The sequence below is a fragment of the Diachasmimorpha longicaudata genome, chromosome 4, assembly GCF_034640455.1.
Source record: "Diachasmimorpha longicaudata isolate KC_UGA_2023 chromosome 4, iyDiaLong2, whole genome shotgun sequence".
Classification (NCBI taxonomy): domain Eukaryota; kingdom Metazoa; phylum Arthropoda; class Insecta; order Hymenoptera; family Braconidae; genus Diachasmimorpha; species Diachasmimorpha longicaudata.
In genome coordinates, this window is record NC_087228.1 from 6,449,507 (window position 1) to 6,466,355 (window position 16,849).

The window sequence follows — 16,849 nt, forward strand, 5'->3', positions numbered from 1 at the left end:
CGTCGACTAGTTCCAACGCTTGCGTCCCTACACCGGGCTTGAATATTTTGTTTTTAAAAGTGAAAAACACGAATACTATTGACATCGAGAACCGCGAACCTTGGCATGCATCAACGATTGTCGTTATCTCGAGTATTTCGCCAGCTTTGTGACTAATGCTTTGGACAAATTACTTACCACACGCCGGGAGTTTCATTCTTTCGAAACAAATGATGGTGCAGACGCCATCTTAGGTAATGCGCGCGGGAACCAGCGGCGGCGGAGGGAGGGGAGAGGAGGGAGATTCAATTGAATATTTTTTTGTAAGTACACGCACTGGTGATAAGTTTTGAGAGCTCCTAACAAGTTTTTGAATAAATAATTATGTGAAATTGTTTTAGATGGATGTCGACGTGGCGAAAGGTGGAGGAGAAATTTAATTGACGATTTTTGGTGAGAAGGCTTGAGATCGTTGCAGAATATAGGTGAGTTTTTTAAAAATTGGAAAATATTTTTTACTTATTAAGAGGTGTTGCAAATGATCAGAATATTTCCACACATTAAACAAATTTCGATTCTTGTTAAAATTTAGAAAAACGTTAAGACTTTGCACAAACATTTATAAACTGCTTTCCCATGAAAATATCTGGTAAACAGTTTTTAAAAGTTAATATGTTTTCTCAATTAAAAAAATCTTTTAAACAAAGTAAATATTTTTTGATTAACACTGGTACCGTTGCGACATTGTTATAAGTCCCAAAGCTATCAGAAAGTTATCCGGAAATAATAAATCTGTTCACGTCAAAAAATGTAAAAGAAATATTGCGATTAGAATGAAAACCAGTCCACAATAAGTTTCCCTTGGGCACATAAAACAATATGGTAATCTGTCGTTTAACCTCAACCCGCGGTTACTCGCTATCACTACCAGGAAGCCCCGTAGAAAATATCATTTCGTAAAATCAACTGAACGACAGTCGAAATTATCGGAATTACCACTCCAACACGCGTTTACGTATCACTCTCTCACTCCGTCATTATTTTCCTTTCTCTGTTCCGCCAACCGGGTCTCGCTCGACTGCGTACGACTTCCAAAAGACCTCGATTTTTCCCCAATCAATCGAACATTTCGGATTAATGCAAACAGTTTAATCTAATCACTGATCATGAAATAAATGGTAGATCCAATTTGTTCGCTAAAAATGGTCAGTTTTATTGCCCCGAACACGAAATATTTGAAAAGCCGAGGGAATTTTTTTATTTTAATTTATTTGACGAAAAACTAAAGTAAATTATTTAATAAACAAATACATTTTAATTGCAGCTATTGGTTGTCTCCTCATCTGTTGAATCAAGAACCCGGAGATAATTCTTCTGGAAAAATTCTGAGGAAAATGTTTTGAGAAATTTTGAGGAAAATTTTTCCTGGAGGAATTCCTGCTGATGGTGCACCTCCTGGGGTATCTGGGTTACGTCGTGAGGTAGGCACACTTGACTCTACCCCTGACGACTGCAGGCGCATGTTTATAATGACGGTAGTGGCGTTGGCATACCTATGGTCAGCCATGCGGCAATTGCGGTGTTGTGTGCCAGGCGGAACGACTTCCAGGTTTTTGAGAGAGACCGACGGTTACGGACGAATAAAGACGCGTTACTTTACGTGTCCAGGGGCCACTGTTTATTGGGGAAGGGGGAGGGGGAATAATTCTGATAGCTGTTATCCACGCGTTGAGGTACGAATTTTTTGTCGATTCAATTTTTTTTTCTGAACTAACATCGGTTCGCCGTTTTGCATCGATGGAAACTCGATCAGATTAGGTGGGGGAGGGTAATTTGTTGAACGGTTGATGTCGACTGCTGGGGATTGGTGATTTCGAGGGAATGATTTGTCGGGCGTGTGGCAATCGAACGAATTGTTTGAACGACTGAATGAAATTTTACGGATGATGATCTAATTCGCGTTATGTTTTCAGTTGAAGATTGATTTTTGAAAAATTGGTTCAGACATTTTTGAAAGGGGCAAAATATAGTTGGATGGAGGAGGGATAAACACATTCTTAAAGATAAATAAATAGAACAAAATGAAGTTTTATATTTCTTAATAAAATCGAAACGTTTAACGTGGAGTCAATGACTGCAGCGTAACATCAAATTTTTTATTTTACTTTCTTGATTTTATCATTTTTTTACCTCTCAATAATATCGTTTCATAGATATTGAAGATGTTTACTTGTACGTAAAACGGGTTTTGAACGCATAAATAAGTAATAACCACACAGAGTACCCTGAGACGACATGAGATGCAAAGATATCACCTTATCTTCAATGTCATTGCCTCATCCTCTCTCTCGTGGCTGTTTGAGTTCCAGTTGCATTCATTAGGGTCATTAACATCCGATCTTCGTGGGAGCTCGGATCATTCGATCAATCAGCCACACTCCCATTCACAGATAAAGTCACATGAACGAAGTAATGATGCAATTCATCAAGTCTGATCCCCAAATCCCGAGTTCTCCCATTAAAATTAGTAAATGTCATTGAAAAATCTCCGAATAAATCCACAAAAGTGCAGATTTCTCATTTAAAAAATTCCCGAACTCTCGTAAAAATTATCATCTCATTCAGCTCTTCAGCGATCGACCGGAACTTCCTGTCAAAAATTTTCAATATAATTTACAACAAATTAAACTCTCTAACCGATTAATAACTCGTTCCATTTCCTTCAACACCATCACCGATGGCTCCTATCTCTTCCATTGCCACAAAACCATCTTCAGCTAATTGAGTCCATAGCCTTCCAGCCAACTCCGATCAATCCACCTCCCCCCCCCACCCCCTCGTTATACCACTTCACGACAAAAACGTGCAAAGTACCCCCCTACCTCCCTCCCCCCCTCATTTCGAAATTATGATTATACAACGAGGCATAAATATCACGGGGTCGCAGGAAGGGGGCCCAATAATAAAATCGTAAAACCTCTCGCCATCCACCAAATGGGACCGTTTGAAGATGCGAATATTTTCCCTCTCTCTCGCGTTTTCATTTCTCTCTTCTTGTTTTTTTCATTTCTCTTATTTTTTATTCTCCCCTTAAGTTCTCATTGGTTAGACGGCGGTATATTTAAGCCCCCGGTTAACTCGTGCGTTAATGGCGCCGCGTATTTTGCCCAGAAGAGGGGCCCGTTCAGGGGGAGTGAGAGGGAGGAGGGGTGAGATGAAGGGGGTAAGGGAAAGGGGGTATGAGTACGGGTCGTTAATGTCGCTCGGATCTTGCTCCTCTCTCTCCCTTTTTCCAAATGCAACACACTCTCCCTCTGATGGTGCACACCGACCTCGGAGCGCTCCAATTCGCTGTTAATTGGGCGACATTTCGCGGTGCTTTTTATACGATGTATATGTGTATGGGGGATATATATACATTTTTGTTGTTTTTTTTTTTTGGTTTTTATTCCTCCCGGGTATTGCTCTTTTTTGGTAATCGAAGGAGCCGAGTACTATCTGCCGACGGGTTTCGGTGAATATTATCCTGAAAGTCGTCGTGCGTCTCCTTTGGATATAAATTATTACGATTATCGAAGTCCCGGTGGATGATTATTGAAGGGGGAGGGGTATTTCGGGGAATTATGATTACGAGGTTGAAGGAATTTTCGACGTTTGTTGGGCCCTATTTTTTGCACTTTACGGATTGAAAGAGGTTCGTTCGTTTCTATTTGTGAGAATTTAAAAAATTTGATCTGCCACATTTTTTTTTGGGGAGATCTTCACAAAGTCCCTTGAAGCTCCCTTCACATTGTCTCTTGAAGATGTTCCCGAGATAATTAAAGTTAAATTATGTCTTGAATCATGAGAAAGCTCTCTCGAATAATCCTGCGAAGAAAATCCTTCTGGAAGATCTTTCCAAGGATTTCTGAAAGCTTTTCTTGCTCAGGTATTTTTCTATCCAGACTTGGAACTGTGATCTTCAGATTAATTTCATTATCAAACGTCTTCGAATGTTCAACGTGAAAAATCCTCTGGAAATCTCGAGTGATTTTCGTTTCTAGTTTATTCGAACGCAGGATAATATCCTCATTTGTATCCATATGTACCTTCAAATGTTATTTTCCTTTTAGATCAGTTGATCGGTTCGTGTATATGTAACTGGTTAAGATGTTACCTGGCCATGTGTTGTGTCTCACGCCACTGATAGAGAAATTCCACATGCTTTAACCCAGCTGATTTCATCCTTTGGTTTTTCATGCATTAATGAACGCTCCGAGCTAGTTAATTACAATATCAACCTGTGCCGCGTGTCTCCACGAGTCCCAATGATCGTCCCGTGATTATCTATTTTCATGTTTCATTATTTTTAGAACTGAATCATCATTTTACAGAAAAATACGTTTGAAAAAGCTGAGGCTCCATCCAGGGAAGATCCAGCGAAGACCTTCCGGTAATTCTCCTGGAGTTTTCTGAAGGATCTGCAGAGGACAAAAAAATTTCAACGCAGCACATCGATATCATCTTTAATATGCGGTAATGTTACCTCTAAAAAGCATAACTCCTTCTCTTCTGGAACGTGAAGCCGGAAGTGATGTTTCCAGCGATTCTTTTTCCGTGATGCGTAATCATTCAGAACGGTAGCGATCCAGGAAAGCTATTCAAATAGCTCCAGCAAGTTGAGTGGTAACGGGTGGTTGAAGAAATCCACCTTTGGCTTTCTTCTGGTCGCTCTTGGAAATCCCGAAGAGATGCGTCAAAGTACTTTCTCGTTTCTTTGTTCTTCATTCTCTTCTTCTTCCTTATTTTTTATATCCTCAACCTCCGCTGATGCTCGACGATGCAGTCTTCATCCTTCCCGGGGGGGCTCAAGTGCCTCGAGGAGGCGAGAACAGAGCCAGCAATTTGCGTAATTGCGATATCCACGGTGTGCTCGAGAGATCCGACGCACGTTTACTTGCACAATGTTGAAGGTTAAAGTGGGGAAAGATGGACCACTGAATTTACAATGCTTGAAGGAAAATGAGGGAAAAAAATTGATGCAAAATTGGGGGTAAATAAAGGTTTTATGGTCAAAGGATTGTTTGAGGTCAGGGATGTTCTCTCATGTTTTTATGAAGTCCATACGATAATTAATTTATTTATTTGCGAGACGTTCTAGGGCCTTCATGCCGATTTAAACGCATTAACTTTTATGGTGATAGATCGTATGTATCGTGGCTTCGATTCGGACTAAAAAATATTAATTATTTATATTCTCTCGGTATCTTTTATAGATCTTCCGAAGATTCTTCTGAGAATCGTTTTAGTGAACCCTCAGGATCTTGAAAAGTCTTCCAGCATCGACTGAAAGCTCTTCACAAGACAATTTTGGAAGAACTTGAAGAAATTTCGTTAGGAAATCTTCGAAATACAATTTTTTTTTCTCTAAAAAAATTTCCTGAAGAGCTTTCAAAGTCCTCTGAAGAGCTTTCCGGTATCTCTGGACAACTTTATCCCCTAAAAATTTTCCTGAGCCACCAGAAAAAAGACGACTAAAGTAATCTCTAGGAGACTCTTCGACAGCTTCTCCCACAAACTCCTGAAAGCTATTCCAAGTACACATTTTCTTCCACATGTCTTATCATAAATAGCCAGCACTACTTAATTAATACCGAGTGTAGGTGTAAGGAAATGTGTCAAGAAGTTTTTATATAAGTGATTCAACTGCGTGGAGACTCAATTAGTCCCCCTTTATGAATTTTCATAAGTGAACCCGTGTAAAGGGAAATCGAGTGCAAGAAAAATTCGCATTTTTTTTTTTCTGAATAATTTAATGTACAGTGAGGTACATTCTGGAGGTACGGAGGCGTTTGAGAACCGTCATGGTAGGCAGTGGTGAACCAGAGCAAGATATACGTGTGCACGGGTTGGGCTACCGGTCGGTCGGGTCGGGTCGCTGTTCTCCTGTTGTTTCATTCTGCTCTTTTTAGTCACTTTTGTTGTTTCTCTATACTCTCGAATCCCCTTTTTCCCCCCGTGGTCTCTCTTATCTCTCTCGTTCGCCTCATCCCGATTCGTTTTTACACGTTCACGGGGTATGTGGTGGTATCTGTTGTCCAATTGTTTTATTACAGTTTGTAAAGGCCGACGTCGATCGGATGGTGGCTTTTGTTGGTGGTAGGGTTCTATTGTTGCCTCTTGCAGTTTAAGGATGGGGATATTTGTTGCTGGGGGTTGGAGATTAGCTGAGGGTGACGAGAGAATTTTTTTTATTGAAATTATCCTGACGATGTCAGGGAAATATCCGGATATTCCCTGATGGGGATGTGGACATCTGTTTTGTCAAATAAAAACGTCCAGTAGACCCTCTCTTGTCTGAGTCTCATCCAGTGGACTTCTTTGGGCTTGGGGGAGGTCCAGGGAACGTCCAACGACTGTCTAGGGTCAGTCAAGGGATGTTCCCTTTCCAAGAATTTCAAACTCATCTGTTGATCGTGATGGAGCTCCTCTTTTACTCTTCTACCCTGTCAAGCTGCTCGTGTTATCATAAATTTCGGTCTAGGGACAACTGATGGACGTCCCCTCGACATCTCAACTCAGTCGATAAATTGCAACATCTGAACTCACCAAAAGGTCTCAAGAACGTCCCCTCATTTTATCCAAATGTCTTCCGAAAAAATTTCCCAATTTTCGTCAGAATTATATTCAGTCTTTCGTTACCTCACGAGGTAATTAATTTCCTCGAGTAATGGGGTCAGGTATGAGTTCAGCGAGTGCGTGGCCTGCGCACTGCATCACCAGGGGATAATCAATATCAGCTCGGAAGTTTTCCCCGGATAACAACTTCGATACCATGTGTGACAGTTCTAGACGTTCTCTTCCCTGATATCGTAGTCTCCACCTCACGCGCAATCAATCGGGCCAACAGGCCCAGTACAACCTAAATATGGTGATAATTCCCCTCATCGTCATCAATTAATGTCTCCAACCGATTTCGTTCATCCGGTGTCATCGCAACATGGTGTAAAGTGACTGAAACTCGTGTCAAGATGGATGGCAGGATGATGTTGGGTGTCAACGTCGGCGTCATCGTTTTGCTGACGATATTCACCGGATTCCTAGTGCTTCCATTGAAACTACTTCTGAATGCCAATCACGCGGTGCAACGGAATACTTCGTTGAATACTACAGAAATAATTGAGGAAGTGATTGAGTTTCGGAGGCTGCGATTGTGCCCCGCAGGGTACAAATACTGGATTGCATCGACTTTCATGAGTAATTACGACAGAAATTGTACGTATGAAAGTCCCAGGAACTCCAATGAACCAATTGACAATGGGAAATCGAATGGTGGACATTTACCAAGTGGCTTCCGAGTTATTCGTCCCAAATCCGTTCCTGTGACTGATCATATCCTCGCGCTGATGCTCATCGTTTCCGTCATCGGGGCCTTCGTGGAGCTGCTGAAGCTGCGGTTCATCAATCCCGAGGTATCCATTTTATCGGAAATTATCTAGTATTACACGGGGAATAAAGCTGGTGACAAATTAATAACAAGTGATCCCGGAACGAATCTCATCCCCACGACTTCAACATCTGCTGATACCTCAGGATATTCCTTTGGATTTTAATGAAATAATTTGCATGAGCGGATATTCGTGTACTTCTTCCATTTTCTATCGGGGAATTCTTCGCTCCAGGATCATCTTCAGTGTATTAAACCCTCTAGATGTTTTTCGTTTAATTGATCTCCAACTTTTCTCTCCGCGCGTTCTCCTGATCTTGAGTCAACTTGGTTCTTGGTTCTATTCCGAAGCAAAGGTCTTAATCGTCATTCCTGGTAATTCAGGACACAAAGGGTGACGGTGTGACGTCTAGGAGGCAATCGATTGTTGATCTTATGCTACCGAGGAAGTGCATATCCCGGGAGCCGATCAAGCCGCAGATGTCGTTGGACATGCAGAGGATCCATCGATCGCCGCTGAGAATGCTCGGTAAGGATTTTATTTCATTTATTGAAGTACTTTTTCAAATGTCCACTCATATCTGCAGGGGTCTTAATTAGGCCCTTTCTTAAATATTACTTACGATCTTTAAAATGTTTTAATTTGAAACCGTATCTCCAGAATGTTAATCAGGATCTTCTTTTTAATGTTAGCTACGATCTTTGAACTGTTTTAATTTGAAATCATATCTTTAAGGATCTTAATCAGGATCTTCGAAATAATTATTTTGAGGTCTTCATAGATGTCAGTCGGTTGTTTGCATGTGTCACTAAAATATCTCAAATACTAATGTGCCTTGAAACGATACCAATGACAATGGAAAACACATGAAAAAGTTACGTTCCAGCCACGTCGAAGGCAGGTTGCGTTCCGCCGTTGATTCGTCGTTCCTCATTTCCGACTTATTTCACCCTGGATGGCACTATTTGTGATTCCTCTACACCACCACACTCATCAAGACGGCCATCAGTCACCGCGGATGGTGAAACCGGTGTCAACACGTCTGTTCTTCATCGCCGTGCACGACTCATTCGTCGCTGAGGTGATGTTTTTTTTTTTCAACGATTGGATAGGCACATTGTGATCGTCAATCAATGTTCTTTCGGTGAGAGTAAAAAAGGGTACAAATTATTCGCGAAGAAGCTGCCGAAGGATTTAATCATTCCGGTTAATCTTTTCATGCGCATGTTCAGGGAATATTGGAGACACTTGTGGACGGGTTTCTTCGTCAACGGCTAGTGGATACACTGATGGGGGACTATTTTTTGACTGAAGGCTGCTCTTTCTATCTCCAATTTTTGGATATATTTCTAAGACTACGTCGGATATATATTTTTATCCTTTTATCAACTTTGAAATTGATCTCTCCGGTGAATGTGGAGGGCATCACTTCTTTCAGATCCTGATAACAATTTTTGTCGGTGTTTCTAAGGACTTCGTGTTGCATTACAGATCTCTGAATGTGATACTATCAACTGTATGTGATATTGTATTCCGAATTATATTTGAAAAATATATGTTTATCGATGTTCACTAACACGATTCTATCGTCGTAATCCATTCGCGGGGATTAATTTTTTGAAATTTCTAGGTGAATTGTATTTTTGTACTCACAGCGGCCTCTGACAAGCGACTGAGGATATAACGAATCTCCAGCTGTTGGTACTGTAGATATCTCAGTTAACGCGCGATCAGAATTCATTTGAATTCAAGTAGATACAGACGCGCGCTTTGTCTGGTCAGACAAGAACGGGGTCTAGAAAGAGAAGGAGCGTTAACATTACGAGAGGGCTTCGCACATTTATTAACCAATAAAAAAATATTTTAATAATTGATATTCACTTTATTGTAATTACAGCACCGAAGGTGCGCTGCATAATCGTAACCATCATATCGAACATTCTTGACAGTAAACATTTTCTCTGGTCACTCCAGGTGACCAGAAAGCTCTTCAGGATAATCTTTGGAAGATTCTTCTAGACATTTTTTAAATAACCAAAGGTGGATATTTTTCTACGTGGGTTTTGTGACTGTTCTCCGTAGATTAATCACATCCAACGTAAGTTACATAATAAATTCTTTATCGTGGATGCAACCAGCCACTTTCAGTCTCTGTTTTTATTGCGAAACTCGGATCAGCACTCCATAGATCACAGTAGTCCTCGATTCATCGAGATGTATTTACTCAACCGTCTCCACCTGTGCCATTCAGCAACCGTGACTTCAACCACATGTAGAACTCCACTTCGTCCTTGAAGACTTCTCTCAGTCGTTTTTGCGCGGTTGGTTTCAAGGTCATCTTTGTATTTTCACTGTGAGAAACCCTGTGAGGCCCTGAGGATCGAATAGACAGTCTCATCAGTCAATGGACCGTCGGAAAAATAATGTATTGTAATTGATTGGAACTCACGAATTTTTTTATAAACTCTGAGGGCACCAGTGAAGAAGTATGGAAACTTCTCCTCAAGCTCGGATAGGGTCTCTTCCATGTATTCCAGGAGTCCGATGACTTTATACCATTTCACGACATTCGCTTTCGCTCGTTTCAGTCTCCATTTGTTGTTAATTTTACTGAAAAAAAAATAGGGAATTAATTTACAAAACAGGACATCAGAGGGTTTCACTATTTTCTTCGTCATTTTCCTTCGCTTTTATTCGATTCTGTGGTATTACCACACAATACCATCAATGTCTTCCCCTGGGGGGTGGGGGGTGGGACTGTCTATGATTTATTTGGCGTAGAATACCCGATACAGTTTATGCAATCAAAAAAGTCATTTCACAGTCACTTTCATCGATCTTTCGATCTAATCTTCAGTTCCGTAATTGTCGATCGTCGAATTTAATTTTATGATCCAGTGAAAAATAAAAGATAGTCAATTTTTCACTAACAATGTTCTTCGAGTCGAATGAAATGAGTCAGTCACATCATAAATTGATCACGCTCATGTTGTCTGATATTGCAAAATAGCAACGACAGCAGTCGAGAAAATGGTCCATCGATATCGATCTAGTAATCTACTTGTCTTCGAGACTATTATATCTAAATGGAAAGTCGATGTGACATGCTTACGTGCATCGCGGATCCTGTCCGCAGAAATGAGGTATAGATCCCCGATAAATACCCGCAGCACCACCTCTACGGTACCTGTCACAGCAAATCATATCTTTAATTAACGAGTTGCAAAAACTGGAGTATTGAATAACCACATTAGTCGGGATTTGTTACATAAATTCCAGGATTGTTAGCCGATAATTCCCATCGCTCTGCCATGAATGTGCAGTACACTCGATGATTGCTCAATTATGAGAGTTTAAAAACGAAAGTGAAGTCGCTAATTAGGGACGAAACTCCCGGGTAATTAATCCTGGTACCGTCAGGTACAATAAAAAGTTGTTTAATTCTATTTTTGGCTTTTAGATGTCAATGATCCAGGCGATGTACCTTTGCAGATTTATGGGGTCCATGGGGTCTCTCACTAGGGACGTGAATACAGGCGCTTGTCTTCCAAATTGGGAAAAATTGAGGAATCTGACGTCACCGTCGAAACTTAGGGGGATGGCTTCTTGTCGGATGATGCTCGTTATTTCCTCGACTAGTAATTCCTGGAGTGGAAATCATTATTACCATAAATTAATTATTTTATCATACCATCATAGGATCATTCGTATTGGGGAGAATAGGACAGACTTCATGATGACAAAGAATATTAGTTTTTTTTTAAGGATCATTATGCAACTGATTTGTTTATCGACTGATCAGGTGACTTTTAAAACGGATAAAACGTTCTATTCAAGAACGAGAATGTTTTTAATTTGAGGAACCGGATATTCCTGATTCGCGCAAACCAATAGTCTTATGAAACAATTCCACGATTTATTTAATAAAGAAATATTTTATTATTTCGATAAATGCCAGTTGCAACGATTATTCAAGTCAACATAAAAAACCCGAGTGGTTTGAATAATTAATGATTATTCCACTGATCAATAATTATGACAAATAAATCTCTTCAGCAATAAATTTCCCCACAAAATAACGTCTTTCCTAGATCAATGACGTACATTTTTTCGTTAACAATTTGTTTTTTTCTCATTATAATATTTATCATCAATCACTCTAGTTCATAAAGATATTCCCAGTGAGTATTTTCATTTCCTCGAGGTATCTCCTTCTAACATGAATATCATTAAAAGCACTTCACGCTTTTGATAAATTTCCATTGAATTAAAATAAATCTTTCAGCTCTGGAAAACCTGAATGATTTGAATCACTAGTGGGAATAATCCGTTCCCCAAATTCATTCGAACTCGCACTTCCAATCAATGACATCAGACAAGTCACAACAACTCCATAACTGTCTCACAAGAAACTCCTCTCCAAATCTAATCGAGAATAGATATTCGATTACGAAATCGAAATAGACCGGTCTTAATCAGGGACCAGGGACTAGTCGCCCCTGTCTACTGAATTTCAATTCACAACTACTTCGATAAACTTCGATCAATCCGAACCTAATCCCTATAATTCGTGACAAAAAAAATACTGGAGAGTCGATCGTGCTAAAGTTCACGAGCCGCTAAAGTTCAGGCTCAGCAATTACACCCGAAGACGTTCCCTAAAGGCTATTGTTAATCCTTTCACTCGACATTTGTGATTTCTTTATCCTCACACTGCTCCAATTGAAGTTCTCCCCTGATCCCATCCGAATGTCCCGAATTTTAGACTAGTAAACAATAATAAACCGGCACCGGACGTCCCACCGATTCCACTCGCACTATGAGACGTTCATTCGCAGTTTAATCGTGAAAAATCCATTGAAGTATTTTTTTAATCCACGTTATCAATTCACCTGTTGAAGTGTGGAAAGTAATCCGCTGTCTCCTGGTGGCAGTCGGATATGTTTAAACGCATTGTAGCCCTGTAATCGTTGAAGTATGAGAACGAGTAATTCAACACCAGCACCTGGTACTCTGGTCACCATGAGTGTGTCCTCATTCATCTCAGGCAGCATTCCCCGGATGCCGAGCTCGGCGAGTGAGGGTGTGACCGAATGACGCGTCTGCAAAATCAATTGAATTTGATATAAACATTCTTCGAGGGTAATTAAAATTGTCTGAACACGTTGCGCGAAAGTTGTCGCTGAATTTATTGATTTAACACCGGAAATCGACGTTCAGTTAACGAGCTGTTGATTCGTCTGTGGGGATAATTAGTGCGATCGACGTAGGGAGTCGGTTTTTATTTTGTTGTAAAAATAAGTCATTTGGAGAAATAATCAGATAGTGGTGAATTTAATGGCCAGTGGAGGAACGAGTCAACGATAATTACGTCTTGTCATTAGAGGCGGAAGATTACACGAGGAATTTTTAGTGATTGTTGATGACCTTTGATTCAATGTTTTCATGATAGATTTAATGTTCCCCTTTTGAACTAATTAACTGATTAACTGTAATGATGCTAACTATTTTTACGAGGACAGTATAGTTTATCACCCGAGGAACAAAATAGTAATTATAATTATTAATTACTATTTCATGGAAGTTACAGAAAAAATCCCCAATTACTGACTTGAAAACTTGTTGACACATCCTGAAGATCTGAAATGATATCACTCGTTCGCCTGCGGCTTCTCTCGTTGATCTCCACTTCCTTCACTGGCTTCACATTGAAAATAATGAAGATCAGTGTCAACAGTCCCAGAAGCACTGTCACAAGTCCCCGCGCTCGTCTCATGAAGACCGACAAACGAAGAAAAATAACTACAAAAAAATCAGAAAATTAATTCTCTCCTTCGGAAATTCGTCGAATGAATTGTTTCAGTATCTTCTTTGTTCATATCAGATTAAAATCAGAAGGAAGATGGGAGTAGAGCACGGGGATACACGTCTGGAGCGTGACTGAGGTGAATGTGAGTGGGTCAGTCTGCAGACCCTGGGCCCCACATTCCCGCGGAAAAGGTACACACGAATCTTCCCCCACTTGATTACACTTCAGGCATTTCGTCTGCCTGATTGTGAGTAATTCGCCAGGTGGAAATGGCAGTCCTAAGTGCTCTTGGGTAATTTATTGTGGATTATGCAAACGAGCTTGCACACAAGTCCATAATTATTTGTAATGAAGCCCATTTTATATGGTCAAAGGACTTATTCTATTTTTAGTTCATTTTTACAGAAAATTAGGAGCGTAACGCTTTCCAACTCTGTCGGTGTTTTTTTTATTCTCAAAACGCTTTAACAAGAAAATTTAATGATTTATAAATCGTCGTGTGGAGGAATTAATTACTTCACGTGGCAGCAATAAAATCCATTAGTCCGTAATGAACAATTTTCTCCGAAAATAATAATTACAAATTATCTGGCGGACGCTTTCATCAACCGCTTCAGCAACATTGTTTTTTCAACATCTAGACGCATATTCCCCGGGTCTCAGTGAAAGTTTGCGGCTTCTGAATGCATATGTTCCCACCGATTACTCATTCAAACGGTCTCATACAATCCTCGGTGAAAGAGGGTCACTCCCACAGGCGAATCCTTTCATCAGTTTCACTCAGAAAGTGCAAGCAACAGCATTCATGAAAAATCAATTTTACGCAAGGAATTTATTCCTTCGTTTGATTGTCTCCCAGCAAGTCAGGTAGAAATGAAATAGAAATAAAAAACCAAAAATCATGTGAAAGACGGCATGGTTTTTATTCACCGAAAAATTCTATTATCACATATGTGTAATCCCATCAATAAAAATATATAATTTTACAACATTGTATGGGGTCGTTAAATTCATCAACTATATACATCATTTCATAAATATGACTCTTCTTTCTTTCGTAAAAAAAGATAGTTGAATTTTGAGGTAGGCAATTGCGAAAAACCAGCTCGATATTATCATCAAAAAATATTATTGAATTTGGTTCTGTAGTTTATTGTCCATCCACAAGGATGATCACTAAATTTTCTTCCAACGGAATAAACATTTTCGTCAAATCCTTACGCATTAAAAATAAAGACACTACTTCACTGAATTAATTCCACCAAAGTGTTCACAATGGAATACTCATCAGCAGATGAAACAAAATGGATACCACTATTTTCATTTTTATTTTCAGTGTTTGAAATTCATCAAATTCCACAATCATTATTTTTTCAAGTATCAATAATATCCCTCTTTCCACTCTTTCAATATATTTATTCTCGTTAAATTGAATCCACAAACAACTTGATATGTATTAGACGTCTAGCCGAACGTATTAGTCACTGATACCTTCAAATTAGTCATAAATTATGTTTTGATTCCACCACTAATCAATACGGAATAATTAATCATTCCATTTCATTAAGTGACAACTCAACGTATCGATAATCCATTGCATGGACAATTCAACCCATCGGCATGTGCACATAATGTGTACATAATATGTGCATCAACGAAAAGGTGGTACCATTGTTATAGTATTTATCTTCGAGTCATTTTCCAAAAAATAATGGGGTTCATCATTATCCTGATTTCTTCAAAAATTGATGATTAATAAAATAATGAATTTACTGAATTATCGATGCAATGAATATCTGTGACATCACTTGCAGTATTGAACAGTGGAGTTACCAATATTTTGGCAAAATATCGGAAGAACAATCTATGCAAAATTTTACGTTACAAAGGTTCCACTCAATTTATTTAATTCCACCCTCGGCAATGTCATCACAAAAATTACACAATATAAAAAAAAACAAAATCAAAAAGGTATTAGTCAAGTAAGCAGTTTGTGCTCATTGAGGAGTGAAGAAAAACGGATAAAAACCATTAAAAAAAAATGCATTCTATCATATAATAACTGAACTGATTATTAATCAATAGATAGTGAATTTAGCATTCTTTATCCATTCGTATAAATAACTACAATCAATAATTCAACTAGTCTATAACTTATTACGATCCTATGAAAATTTATATCTACATTATTTATAAAACCACTTTATATTGTTGCCAAGTGATCGTGTCGCTGATACCCCATGACGAAATCTCGTACAATGTAACAATACAAAAATGGCAGAAGTTTATGGTTAAAAAAACAAAACAATGTAACCGAAAATTGGCGAACGTGCGGCGTTCTACTCTAATACTGCTGCCTCAAACGTCGATTATAACATGAATTTACTGTATTTTTCATGCTATTGTGCCCGTTTAATCTCAATTATCTAATGCCCAAGGGATTTGAGCACGAGATTTACACCTGAATATCAATATTTACACATCAATTGATGACATCAATCATTTTTGCATTTCAATCAACGATTATCAGTTCTCTCATTCGTCAACTCAGGATATAAAATAATCTGTCAAATCGACGTTCGCACATTTTATTTGTTTTTTTTTTGGAACTTAGGAAGACGAATGATGGAAGAAAACACAATGAAGCAAAGACTGTGCACTGAGAAATGGGATAACAAACCGTAGCGATCAATGTTGATTAATTCCATTCCATTGCAAAACATATGAAATTTTTTACATTGACTTTGCATTAAAAAATAAAAAAAAATAATCAATTTGAACAATGATTCAATCGTACTGGAAATCAAATGTTGAAAAGTTATCCAACAATTAATAGAGCAATAGAATAGAATTGCCAGGCAATTCGCTCGGTTTTTCTGTAAAATCAGCAGTGAAGCGCTAAACTCAGTCGACTTTTTGACAAATATCTCCAAATTTAACGGAGATAGCGGTATTTTTGTCAGGACACATTAGTTGTAGATATCTACAAAAAATGTTTTGATAACAATTTTGTTATCTTCCCTAGAGTCCGAGACATTCCTAAAGAACTGGTGAATAGCAAAAATGACTTATCTAGATTTGCCACTTCGCTGCTGAAATATTTCCTGCGCGAAAAAGAAAAATGACAACAGTGTAGGAAGGGAATGAATGGTTTATCTCCATAAAAATAATTATAAGAAAGAGGAGTTTGCCGACACATAATCGCACACAGCCTGCGTGTACAAGTATTGTACATTAGATTACGATTACAACGATTGACTGTGTTGTGCGATTGGTCAATGCTGTGTCTCATTGATCGCTTTGTTCGCCTCGACGTCGTTTTGTTTTTTTCGTGTGTCTTCATCATTCTCTGGATTGTCCCAGGGTTGTCTTTCCCCTGAACCGAATATCGTGTAGAATGTGGCGCAGACAATGTAAACAGCTGCTGAGATCATAAAAACTATCCTCCATTTTGCTTGTGATGGCTGATGAAACAAAAAAAATGGCCATTAAAATACGATTGACACAATTAGTTAATAAATAAAGCTAAATACTAATTAATTGCGACAGTTAACTCTTAATTAATCGACTATTCATCGATTTCATGGCGCACCCCTTGACTATATCCCTCACAGGGGTTAACTATGTTTTAAAA

The 16,849-nt window shown here is 39.0% G+C and overlaps 3 protein-coding genes across 7 annotated transcripts in view; 1 reads left to right on the forward strand and 2 right to left on the reverse strand.

The window, feature by feature from the left end:
• Positions 1-15,185, forward strand: LOC135161097 (uncharacterized). Of its 3 annotated transcripts, XR_010298692.1 has the most exons (7): positions 1-302; positions 381-464; positions 1,304-1,460; positions 4,353-7,430; positions 7,790-7,934; positions 8,293-8,550; positions 8,639-15,185. XR_010298692.1 is itself a non-coding variant. In XM_064118381.1 (6 exons), the coding sequence occupies exons 4-6, from the start codon at positions 6,990-6,992 to the stop codon at positions 8,484-8,486; spliced, it is 780 nt and encodes a 259-aa protein (XP_063974451.1). In that variant the 5' UTR covers positions 1-302; positions 381-464; positions 1,304-1,460; positions 4,353-6,989; the 3' UTR covers positions 8,487-15,185. The 3 variants fall into 3 exon arrangements, 2 of the variants coding, with proteins under 2 accessions (XP_063974451.1, XP_063974452.1); XM_064118381.1 differs by having other exon boundaries at positions 8,293-15,185; XM_064118382.1 differs by lacking the exon at positions 8,639-15,185 and having other exon boundaries at positions 8,282-8,469.
• Positions 9,615-13,981, reverse strand: LOC135161096 (uronyl 2-sulfotransferase-like). 2 transcript variants are annotated; one of them, XM_064118379.1, is made up of 6 exons: positions 13,018-13,981; positions 12,299-12,508; positions 10,891-11,051; positions 10,519-10,593; positions 9,856-10,016; positions 9,615-9,779 (listed from the first exon to the last, which is right to left on the reverse strand). In XM_064118379.1, exons 1-6 carry the CDS (start codon positions 13,180-13,182, stop codon positions 9,631-9,633), a joined length of 921 nt encoding a protein of 306 aa, XP_063974449.1. In that variant the 5' UTR covers positions 13,183-13,981; the 3' UTR covers positions 9,615-9,630. The 2 variants fall into 2 exon arrangements, with proteins under 2 accessions (XP_063974449.1, XP_063974450.1); XM_064118380.1 differs by lacking the exon at positions 10,519-10,593.
• The window catches only part of LOC135161089 (putative inorganic phosphate cotransporter), a 24,865-nt gene continuing 22,130 nt past the window's right edge, over positions 14,115-16,849 (reverse strand). For both annotated transcript variants that reach the window (XM_064118364.1, XM_064118363.1), the window contains exon 8: positions 14,115-16,679. In XM_064118364.1, the coding sequence (XP_063974434.1) occupies positions 16,491-16,679 (189 nt within the window). In that variant the 3' untranslated portion in view covers positions 14,115-16,490. The remainder of the gene's footprint in view (positions 16,680-16,849) is intronic.